Here is a 12,300-nt window from a genome sequence, read left to right on the forward strand (position 1 = left end):
AGGGGCTATGCTCACGGTACCCAGGTGCTTCTTCGTGGTTTGAGATCACTATCAAGGGGCCCAATCTCCTCGAAATTTCCAAATCCAGTGCTGGAACCACCCGGGCCACCCTGTGGAAGAGAAAATAAACAAAAATAAGCCCAGAGAAAACATGGGTCAAATCATCATTACAACGACGACCACATTCACAACAACGTATGATTTAGCGATGGCTGGGGCAATGTTATACCAAAGACTGACTCTGTCTGGACCAACAGAGCCCCCTCCTAACTGCTCAAGCCTTATTAAAGGGAAAAGACCCAGGGACGTCTGGCTGGCTGAGTCCACAGGGCACATGACTCAACTCAGATTTGTGAGTTTGAGCCCCATGTTGGGTGTAGAAAGTACTTGAAAATAAAATTAAAATTAGGGCGCCTGGGTGGCTCAGTCGGTTAAGCAGCTGCCTTTGGCTCAGGTCATGATCCCAGGGTCCTGGGATCGAGTCCCACATCGGGCTCCTTGCTCGGCAGGGAACCTGCTTCTCTCTCCGCCTCTGCCTGCTTGTGCACTTGTGCTCTCTCTCTCTCTCTGACAAATAAATAAATAAAATCTTTTTTAAAAAATTAAAATTAAAATAGTAAATAAGCGAATAAATAAATAAATAAAGTAAATGGAAAGATGTGGCTATAGAGCCCCAGAGGGAACTTTCCTACTTCCAATCCTCTGAGGTTGAACCCTGGCCTGCCATGGGGTCACTGACCTTCAAAACACCTTGTCCGTCCCCTCTCATTTCCAAGATGAGCAGTAAGGGCCAGGGAAGGTGCATGGCAACGCGGGGTCTGCCAGGCCCAGACCTGGGGCCCTGTGACTCTCTACCCCACCACCCTCTCCTCAGTGTCCCTGCGGACTGACAAAGGACACAGACTTGATCACGTGGATCCCCAGGATAGAATTTAGCAAATGCAAAAGTCCCAGAGCAGGGAGGACCCAATACTGTTGTGTACCCAGGACCAAGGGTGGGGCAGGATTGTGACCAGAGGTCAGTGCTGGGGCCCAACTATGAGAGGTGGAAGTCCTGTGGGTTGTGAAGGGCTAAGTGAGGGAGGGAGGCCCTTCTGGAGATGATGAGGGAAAAGCATGGTCAGTGCTCTTCTGGACAACGTCTTAGGGGCCAGCTGAGCTGAGGGGATAGGCCTCAAATAAAAGGATACTGTCTCCCTGTACGTGAGTAAGATGGATAGGAAAGAGAGACACAAACATGGAAGGAATAGCTCTGGCAAAACAGAAGCCAGGGCTATCTGTATAGGGAAATTTAAAGAGAAAAAAAAAAAAAAAAAGTCAGGGAGCCTGGGGCGCTCAGTCAGTTAAGCAACTGCCTTCAGCTTGGGATGTGATCTCGGGGTCCTGGGTTCGAGCTCCACATTGGGATCCCTGCTTTGCGGGGAGTCTGCTTCTCCCTCCGCCTGCTGCATCCCCTGCTTGGGCACTTTCTCTCTCTGTCAAATAAATAAATAAAAATCTTAAAAAAAGAGAGAGAGAAACAACATAGGGTCCGGGTTCAGGGGTAACTGGAAGAGCCCAGCAGGGAAAGACTGTACGAAAGTATGCAATGTTTTGAACCTACACCAAACTATTATAGAGCTGGGTGGCTATAAATCCCTCTAATTATATGCCCTCTGTATCATAGGTTTTCCTAATAGTGTGGTAAGACGCCCACCAGCCAGAGGCGCAGCTCATTGCAGCGATGCCTGTAACAGTGAAAGGATGCACCTCCAGTGTCCCTCACTTGGGAACAGGTTAGTAAATTATGACACATCTGCAAGACAGACTTGAAATGGCCATTTAGAACCATGAACTATAGGAAACTGTGTGGCAACACTGAAAAATGCTTATAATGCAACACGCAGTGAATTAAGAGCAAGTGTGTATCCTCAGGTGAGCGCTGGGCCCCTTTCTCCTAGCTGACTAACTGGGAGACAGGGGGACAGCACCAGAGCGAAAGGAGTGAAGCTGGGAATCCTGGGATCCCTATTGGGATCCTCCAAATCCCAATTTCCTGTCCCGCTTTTGATAAGCTGTGGTTGGTAGCAGGTGACGACACTCCTTCCACTGTCCCCTCCCACCCCGCCCCCACCAATGGCAACAAGAAACTGGCTGGAGGATGTTTCTGTTGTGCTTGAGAACATTCCACTGCAAAATCCTTTTTCCTTTGGAACTTTGGGATGAGGTGCTGTCATGGCCCAAGACTACCAGTGACTGAAATATGGGAAATGTGTCAGCAGATCAACCAAAAGGCTTCAGTGACTTGCGAGTGTACCTAAAATAGCTCACTGCTCCACTCATAATTACTTCACTCAGGCAACATGACCTCAACTCTCAAGGACCTACCCATAGAACGCAGTATGTGCACCGTCAGCAAGCTGCTAAAACAGATCTCCTTTTAATCTAAATTAATTATTTCTTCCCTAATCATAGTCTTTTTCCTTCTCCCATGGGGCTCTGAGGAAATGAAAGGCAGGCTGGTTAGCTAGCCTGTTGATAACCTTCAAACAGTATCTCAGCTCAGAGGGTAACCCTAACCAAAGGTCACAAACTGGGCAGCCTGCGGGGGCCACGAAGGGTACGCATGGAGCAGAGAACTCAGCTGTGGGCAGAGGGATCCCCTCCTCCAGAAGCTCCTGCCCTGTCTCACGGGGGGCCATGGCCACTCAGCTCTGGCAGAGCAGGGTCAGGCCCCAAGGGGGCCAAGTCTCCTGATTTTTGGAAAAAGGAAAAAAGTGTCTTGAATTTAAAATGTTGCCAGCTGGGGTGCCTGGGTGGCGCTGTCTGTGGTGCGTCTGACTCTTGGTTTGGGCTCAGGTTGTGATCTCAGGATTATGAGCTCGAGCCCAGGCGGAGTCAGCTTGGGATTCTCTCCTTCTCCCTACCCTGTCCCCCCAAATAAATAAATAAACCTTTAAAGAAATCCTGGCGAGTAATTCATATAGAACAACCACCTCACTCTACAATCAACCAAAGGGAAGGTTTGCAGCTTCTGAAACAGAAGAATTTTTACATTCCTGAGAGCCCAGAAAGTGCCTCAGGGCAGCTCGTGACAAAGGGGAGCACCAGGCCTACAGGCCAGCACTTCTGCTTTCTGCTCTGGCTCCGTACATCAGCTTTCACTTGAGGGTAGAAAAAGTCCTGCTGATTAATAAAAAAGTTCAACACCCTCAAAATTCCTCAGACTAAAAAACCAAAGCTCAGAAAACGGAAGTGGGCCGCATCCTCACCCCCCCCACCCTTGCAGCCCGGGGTGGACAGAAGTTCCTGGGAAACACACATGGGATCTTTCCTCAGACATCTTCCTATCTCTACCCTCAGGCTGGGCCTCACCTCCAGCCCCCAAGGAGACAGTTGTGATAATGCTACAAGAGAAAGGGCCCTCCTGGTTTGCTTTATCCTAAATGAAGTGCTTTTCCTTATCTCTACAGTATATTAGAGTGACTAAAGTGCCTAAAAATAGAAACCAAATTTCTGAGCTCTATCTCACCAGAAACGTCTGCAGGGGCTAGCTGAGGAGGCCAAGGCTAGGGCACCAGCAGGGTGCTTGTGAATACTAACATTTTGGGAGAAAGTGACATCTGCACCCCATGGAGAGGAGCAGCAGGACACCTTCTTTACCCATGAGCAACCTGGAGCCCCATCCAGGCCATACGTCCAGTTTCCAGAGGCTGAAGCGGGAACGCGTTCCTCCACCCCTCCCTAGACCCTGGTCCTCCAGGTGGTCGTGGGCCACCTCCGGACAGGTATTGTAGGAGGGCAAGAAACGATCCTCTGCCTGCCCCCAAATGCCCTTCAACCAGCTCCCTGCCTTCCATCCTATAATCAGAGCTCGAGATCAAAAGGCAGGGTGCCTGGGTGGCTCACATGGTAAAGCATCTGCCTTCGGCTCAGGTCATGATCCCGGGGTGCTGGGATCGAGTCCCGCATCGGGCTCCCTGCTCCTTGGGGAGCCTGCTTCTCCCTCTGCCTCTCTCTCTCTTTCTGTCTCTCAAGAATAAATAAATAAAATCTTACAAAAAGAAGATTAAAAGGCAAACACACTCAGGGAGAAGGATAGGGTGCAACATTTAATACTAAGCTACACAAGGCTGAGTCCTTTCAAGATCAGCTTTTCTGCAGGCAAGGAGATAGGGTTAAGGAAGGACTGGGAGAAGAGGGAGAGGGAGGGCTGCTCAGGGTACCTCAACCTTTGCTTGGGAACCTCTGAAAACATTTCTGTCAGCACAGAGTTGAATGTGAATTTAGAGCTTCCACAAAGGCATCCTGCCACTGACTGGGCTTAATATAGGAACACCCCTGCAAAGGCTGGAACCCCTCACTCTCTGATCTGGCCCCCTTGGTATACCATGGCCTTTGCCTGCCTCAGTAGGACACCGAAGCCCCAAGCCTTGGCAACCCCCAACTGGCCACTGGATCAGATCAGTCCTTTACCGCTGAGCTGTGAGTCCTTAAGAGCAAGCAAAGTGGCAGGTGGGGAAAGCTGACCAGGCAGCCCAGCCACTGTTACCTGAAGCCACATGACCAGGGGCAGTTCTGAGAAGTTCTTGCAGGGGTTAGTGGCATAATAGAGCCACCAGAACATGTAGGCATCCTTGCGAACAGTCACATAATTCCATACTTCCTTTCCCTCCTCTGAGGGCTGGTCCGCGGCCACTCCTGAAACAGAAGCACAACGTGATCTTCCTGAAGAATGTGTAATGTCCAGGTAAATTCTAAGCCCACGGAGATGGCCATGATAAACTGGAGATGATTTGGTTTCTATTTTTAGGCACTTTAGTCACTCTAATATACTGTAGAGATAAGGAAAAGCACTTCATTTAGGATAAAGCAAACCAGGAGGGCCTGGGTGGCTCAGTCAGTTAAGCATCTCATACTAGATCTCAGCTCAGGTCCTGATCTCAGGGTTGTGAGTTCAAGCCCCGCTTCAGGCTCCAGGCTGAGCACAGAGTCAGCTTGAGATTCTCTCCTTCTGCCCCTCCCACCCACTCTCTCTCTCTCTCTCTAATAAATAAATAAAATCTTTTTTTTTTTAAAGATTTTATTTATTTATTTAACAGACAGAGATCACAAGTAGGCAGAGAGGCAGGCAGAGAGAGAGGAGGAAGCAGGCTCCCTGCTGAGCAGAGAGCCCCATGTGGGGCTCGATCCTAGGACCCTGAGATCATGACCTGAGCCGAAGGCAGAGGCTTTCACCCACTGAGCCACCCAGGCACCCCATAAATAAATAAATCTTAAAAAAAAAAAAAAAGGCAAACCAAACTTAATAGTGACATAGGAGGCTGGAGGCTTTCACTTTTTCCTCTGCACGCCCTGTAATATTCAGATGTTTAACAGTAAGCATGAAACACTTTTTTAAAAAAAGATTTTATTTATTTATTTGACAGAGAGAGATCACAAGTAGGCAGAGAGGCAGGCAGAGAGAGAGAGAGGAGGAAGCGGACTCCCCGCTGAGCAGAGAGCCCAATGTGGGGTTCAATCCCAGGACACCAGGATCATGACCTGAGCCCAAGGCAGAGGCTTTAACCCACTGAACCACCCAGGTGCCCCAGCATGAAACACTTTTATAATTCTGTTTTAGAAAGAGAGATTCACATTTCTGGAAAAAAAGGAAAATTGCAAAATGCAAAATGCTGGCCTTTATATCTCATTTAATATATGATTAAAGAGGTATCCCAGATGAGAGGGACCAATATTCACTATCTTAGGCTGGGGCAAGTATTAGCTTTTGTGAAGGAGAAATAAAATGCAGGTCCCTACTTGACACTATAAATCAAAATACATTTCAAGTGAATCAAGTATTTCAATTTTAAAATTTAGATATTAAAAATACTATAAAAATATAATTGAGGATGCCTGGGTGGCTCAATCGTTAAGCATCTGCCTTCAGCTCAGGTCATATCTCAGGGTCCTGGGATCAAGCCCATTAGGCTCTTTGCTCAGTGGGAAGCCTGCTTTTCCCTTTGCCTGCTGCTCCCCCTGCTTGTGTTCTCTCTTTCACTCACTCTCTCTCAAATAAATAAATAAAATCTTTAAAATACATATATAAAATTGAATTTTTCTTAATCTCTGGAAGGGGAAGTGATGTAAGCATACCCCAGAGACTATAAAGGAAAAGATCAACAGAGTTGAGGACAGAGACTTGTTATATTTTCTGTACAACAAAATTTATGTACATCAGAAATAAAATTAAAAGGCATACAATAATGATATGCAACAAATACAAAAAAGGGTGATTTTTCTTACTCGTGTGGATCAATTTCAAAAAGGAAGATCCTAATAGTCAAATGGGTGAAGGCTCTGAAGAAATAATTTATGAAAAGTAAATGTGAATGTCTGATAAGTATGTGAGAAAGAGCTAACATCACTAATACTCAGTTATGAAAATCAAACCAATATGAGGTCACACACAAAAAACTTTGCTTATGTGACAGATTAAAAAAATAATGACAGGTGCCCAATGGCAAGGAGACAGGAGAGCAAATCCTCATCACTGCTGGAAAGAGTGCACACTGGCATCACTTTGGGGGAAGGCAGCTTGGGTTTGCAAATATCAAAAGAAAGATATTCCACAGATCAAAAGCTATATATATATCCTTTAATCCCACATCTCCAATTTTCCCTAGTTAACTCTGTAGCATCTGCAAAATATGTATCCGGAAAAAATAGGTTCAATACATTTTCTACGTCACCTTTGCTAAAGTAACAACTCTTGAGTTACTGTTCTTTTTCTCAAGTACCCGTCTGGGTAAAAGGCTGCCATACAAAGATGATGAGAGGCGATCCTCCATGAGGGGAGTTTCCTGCCTTCTACTTCCTCTTTTCTTAAATTTCAAGCCCCCATGACAAGGATAAGTACAAGAACTGGTCTCAAAAAGAAGAGAAGGGAGTAGAGGAGACAGGAGAAGTGAGAAGCGAGAAGGATGTAGATTAAGAAAATCAGAAAGTGGCTTGCGGAGCAAAACAGAGTGGCTAGATCATAGATGTGGTTGAAGATTGTCTGTACAAGTGACCTAAGATTACAGTCTCCTGGAAAATGACAGATATGGTTCAGGTCCCTTTTCACTTAACCGATGGCCCTCCTCCCTTCCCTGGCAGTGACTGCTGTTAAAGTGGGGCTGGGGAGTGGGGGCAACGTGTTTGACATTTCCCAGACAAACTGAAGGGCCAGATGATCCCGAGTTTACACAAGGTTAAGACGAGAACTCTTAAGCACTCTGCGTAAGATCACAAGGCCAGTGTGTGGCCAGTTCGAATTCTCAGATCTTGAATCAGACCACGGAACACTTTGCTGAAAGGCTAAAAATCGATCTGCAAGTCATCCTATTTAACGCGAGTTTGTTTTTGTTCAAAAGGATCGCAGTGAGGGGAGATACTATGCTCCGTTCTGATCAGGAGAGAGAGAGACAGACCTCATCTCAATGAAACGTCCCATTTGTGGCGGAGTTGGTATTTCTGGGTCCTTCGCCCCACACGTTTCCGCTCAAAATAAAAAGTCCTCATTAACCCCACTTAGCAGCCAATCACCGCAAGAAAAGGGAGGTGGTCTTGGGATCGTGGAAACCTCATTGATCAGCAGTTTCCCCAGTCATGTATTTTGCACAACTCTTTCTACCTCGGGGTAGGAAAGAGAGGAGAACTAGACCACGCATAGCCAGAAAGGGGTAGAAAAAGCACTTGGCACTTAGAAGAAGAAGAAGAAGAAGAAGAAGAAAAGGAAAGAAAAGAAAGAAAGAAAGCGAGGTTCTAAAGCAGTGTAATTACGCAAGGTGGAAACTGGGGAAAACAGATTTGCTTTCAAAAGCACAAACCCACTAATAGACGCTCATCCTTGGAGAGAGGAGGAGGCGCCTGTCGCTGATGCAAATTTTGCCCGAACCTACCGGTGCTCGAACCCAGATGCAGCAGGAGCAGCAGCAGCAGAGACAAGGGAGATGTCCGGGGTGCCAGCTCCATGGCGAATACCCCACCGCCTCACCAGCCGCAGGCTGGAACCCGCGCCCCACCACGTGACGGCGGTGGGTGGGGCCGGGCCGGGCCGGGGGCGGGGCCGGCGATCCGGAGGCGGGGCCTGGGCGGCCGCTAGTATCCCGAATCTGCTTTGCTGGTCTGGCTCCCCGGAAGCCGAGTGGCAGCGCTCGGGGTGTTGTATCTGCCCCACCACGTCCTCCTCTGCGGCTTTGGGGATGGATCAGAGAAGTTGCTGCGTTTAATGCGTTTGTCTGACTTGGGTCGTGCGACGGAACTGAAACGCTACGGAGAAATAACCACGAGAACCGTCTTTCCTGCCCGGCTCATCCCTTCCTTCCCCAAAAATACGCCTGGCATTTCGGAAGCTACTGCATGACATCCAGGCAGATGAAGCCTGAACCACCTGGTCGTAGAACACTGCGATTCCATTTTTCACAGATTTAGCTTTAAAAGTATTTTAACTATAAAATTACATATATCATAGACATGTTGGAAATTACTAAAATTTTTAGTTCCTGCAAAACCATTGTTGGCGTTATATATTTTTCTCTAGTCTTCACCTTTGTAAGTACAATGAAAAAAAGTTTTATTGTTTTTTTTTCTGGGTTGGTAATTTGTCATTCACATAATTCTGTGTTAACATTGTCTTCGGAACAGTCATTTTATTTATTTTTTTAATATTTTATTTGAGAGAGAGAGAGAGAGCACAAGCAGTGGGGAGGGGGAGAAGCAGACTCCCTGCTGAGCAGAGAGCCTACCGTTGGGCTCTATCCCAGGACCCTGGGATCATGCCCTGAGCTGAAGGCAGAGGCTTAACAGACCAGGTGCCCCCACAACAGTCATTCCTAGATGGAATTCTAGTTTTGGGTAGGGGAAGGTAGGAAATGAATGGTAGAGGGGTGTGTGTGTGTGTGTGTGTGTGTCTATAAAGGTCATTTTTTCCCCCTTAGAATATACTAAATAACTCACCTCATAGAACTAGGACACAAGATAATACAAGGACAGGTTATTGCTAAATATTGTATTTCAAAAAGTGCTCATGACAGAAAACGAAACTGAAAAACAAAGTCCATGTGACAACTCCTTTTTCTGTCCCCCTCTGTATCCCTCTCCTCCTGACTCTCATAAATGGACAGATGTTTTTATCAGCAACCTTGTGAAAAGAGTCGTGCCAGTGAAGGGCAAGGGCACTGAGATTTGGGCCAGAGAAAAGAATTAGGCAACCAGGTTTTCGCAAGCTTTAGCTTGGGTTGGTCCTGGAATGTGTTAAATGCCATAATGAGGGTACTGGGGATAAGCCTCTTCTAAAGGAAACATTTGAAAAATATACACACAGGAGTGACTGGGTGGCTCAGTCGGTAAAGCAGCTGCCTTCAGCTCAGGTCATGACCTCAGGGTCGTGCGATCAAGCCCTGCATCAGGCTCCCCTGCTCAGTGGAGAGACTGCTTCTCCTTTTCCCTCTGCCCCCACCCCCGCTTGTGCTCTCTCTCAAATAAATAAGATCTTAAAAAAATAAAATAAACATGCAACTATCATATGACCCATGCAATTGCACTCCTGGGCATTTATCCCAGGGAAATAAAGTCTTAACGTTTACATAAAAACCTGTCAATGAATGTTTATAGCAGCTTTATTTGTAATAACCCCAAACTGGAAACAACCCAAATGGCCTTGAACACGGCCAACAGGTCTTCGATGCAAATGGTTAAACGAACGGGGGCTCACCCATGCCACGGGATACTGTTCAGCAATAATAAGGAGCAAACTATGGATATACAACAACCTGAATGAGTCTCCAGAGAGTTATGCTGAGGAGAAGAAAAGCCAATACCAAAAGTTTACATACTTCATGATTTCACTCATGTAACATTCTTGAAATGACAAAATCACAGAAATGGAAAGCATAGTGGTGGCTCTAACAGCAACAGGGAAGATCACTGTGATAATGGAACTGTTCTGTGTCTTGGCTATATTCATGTCAACATTCTAGTTATCACTGGGGGAAATTGGGTGAAAGGTACACGAGATCTCTCCATTATTTTCCACAACGGCATGTGATCTATAATTATCTCATACTTTAAAAAAACTTAATTTTTATTTATTTATTAACTATTTATTTATTTATTTGTCATAGAAAGAAAGAGACAGAATGCACAAGCAGGGGGAGCAGCCCTCAGAGAGAGAAACAGGCTCCCCGCTGAGCAAGGAGCCTGATGCAGGACTTGATCCCAGAACTCTGGGATCCTGACCTGAGCCCAAGGCAGACTCTTAACAGACCAAGCCACTCTATTTATTTAAGTAGGCTCCTCCTCAGTGTGGGGCTCAAAATCATGGCCCTGAGATTAACACCTGAGCTGAGATCAAGAGTCAGACATTCAACTGACTGAGCCACCCAGGTGCCGCCCCCCCAAAAGCTTAATTTTAAAAAGGAAAGCACATAAAAGCATAAAACATATGCAGCTCTGCGTGTTCTCTTTTCTCTCATTATATCCTAGGCACATTTCCACCGAGGTATATTTGGAACTAAGTAAATGGGGATTTAATTGCATAACTTTTGATACAGTAGAATTCTATACAACCATTTGATGTACACTAATTTTATTCAATTAAATCTGTAGATGGATATTTACTTTGTTTCTTGTTATTTGCTTTTACAGTGTTTCGGGAAACATTGTACAGGAGTCTCTGCTCATTGTATTAGTCTATCTCTAGGATAAATGCCTAGATATGGAATTGCTAAGTCAAAGAGTACATGAAAAAAAAAAGGTACATGAATTTATGATTTAGACAAATGTTGTCAAATGACCCTTTGGAAGTTTTTAAAGGATCATTCAACAAAAGAATAATAAGTACTTTCTATAAATTTTTGAAGTCATGAACATTGTAAAATGCAGATAAACACACAGAATTGGGTACCTACCATCCAGTCTTATTAAAATAATGTTAATACCTTGGTTCTGAGTCTTAGATTAGATCTGATCAGATTTAATTGGTTCACATCTAGGACTAGATCTGACTCTTAGATTTACAGTTTGGAATCAATCCTTTATCATCACTCTAGGTTTCCACAGTAAAAGGAATGGTGGCATTTCACCTATCTCCAGGAAGGAAACAAGAATAGGCAGGCAAGTACTTAAAAACCACCTGCTACTTAGGTAACTTTCGAGGACTGTGGGCAAATCAGTCCTGAAGAGTACCCGAACACTTTCTTTTTTTTTTTTTTCTTTTTAAAGATTTTATTTATTTATTTGACAGACAGAGATCACAAGTAGGCAGAGAGGCAGGCAGAGAGAGGGAGGGAAGCAGTTTCCCTACCGAGCACCCCACTGAGCAGAGAGCCCGACACAGGGCTCGATCCCAGGACCCTGAGATCATGACCTGAGCTGAAGGCAGAAGCTTAATGCACTGAGCCACCCAGGTGTCCCTCAGGTGTCTGTTTTTAACATTTCTTTGTTACATTTGAACGATTCTTTGTTTTTAACATTATTGAACATAACTGAATTGTTGGCTGATAGAGTACTGAAAATAATTTTTAAAGGAAGATCCCTAAGTAACTTTAGCATTTAACTTGGCAGGAGTTTAAGGAATTGGCTGACATTGCCAAGGACAATAATTCCTTCTAGTCTTGTCTACTTACGTAACGAACACATTTTCTTAGGACTTTACATCTACAAAAACAAAAAAATAGTTCCAGAATCCATGTAAAGCCCTGTCTCTGTTGCTAAATGAGGCACAATATTCATCCAGAGAGACTTGGACTAATTAAAAAAAAATAGAGCTCTATTTCGTTAATAGATATGTTTCCATGTCCATTTTATTTTCCCTGTTTAATAATTATGTACCAAAATATGTGATATTTTGTGCTATTTTGGTCAGCTGGGTACCACTCATAATAGTAATGATAATTCAATCAGAAGACTTACAGGATAAGGTTAGGAGAAAATAAAACTTGCAAAAAAATTTTTTTCAATGTTTCCACTGACTACAAATATTAGCACTTACTAGTCCAGTGATCTTAGGTTAGTAGCTTAGTCTCTCCGAACTTTTTAAAAAACTTTCAGCATGGGAATAGTAATAGCTTATTTTTGTCATGAAAACTAAAGGAATTAATATACTATGTGAGAGAATGGAAATTCAAATGATGTGCAATTTGTGATTTACTTACCTACTGGCTAATAAGAGGGCTTATTTTTATATTTTAAAGTATGGATGGTGGTAGGTATTATACTGCTCAGGTCTCTAATTAGTGGTTTTATTTTAAAACGTCGATATTTACAATATATTAGGAATTGCATCTTTTCCAACTC

At 44.7% G+C, this 12,300-nt stretch overlaps 1 protein-coding gene across 1 annotated transcript in view; it reads right to left on the reverse strand.

Annotated features, from left to right (window-relative positions):
- The window catches only part of SCPEP1 (serine carboxypeptidase 1), a 31,796-nt gene extending 23,791 nt beyond the window's left edge, over positions 1-8,005 (reverse strand). The window contains exons 1-3 of the mRNA XM_032872000.1: positions 7,905-8,005; positions 4,532-4,680; positions 21-110 (exon numbers count right to left, since the gene is read on the reverse strand). Of these exons, the coding sequence (XP_032727891.1) occupies positions 21-110; positions 4,532-4,680; positions 7,905-7,977 (312 nt within the window). The 5' untranslated portion in view covers positions 7,978-8,005. The remainder of the gene's footprint in view (positions 1-20; positions 111-4,531; positions 4,681-7,904) is intronic.
- Between the last annotated feature and the right edge of the window lie 4,295 nt (positions 8,006-12,300).

The sequence above is a fragment of the Lontra canadensis genome, unplaced genomic scaffold (genome assembly GCF_010015895.1).
Source record: "Lontra canadensis isolate GAN:19392208 unplaced genomic scaffold, GSC_riverotter_1.0 scaffold43, whole genome shotgun sequence".
Taxonomy (NCBI): domain Eukaryota; kingdom Metazoa; phylum Chordata; class Mammalia; order Carnivora; family Mustelidae; genus Lontra; species Lontra canadensis.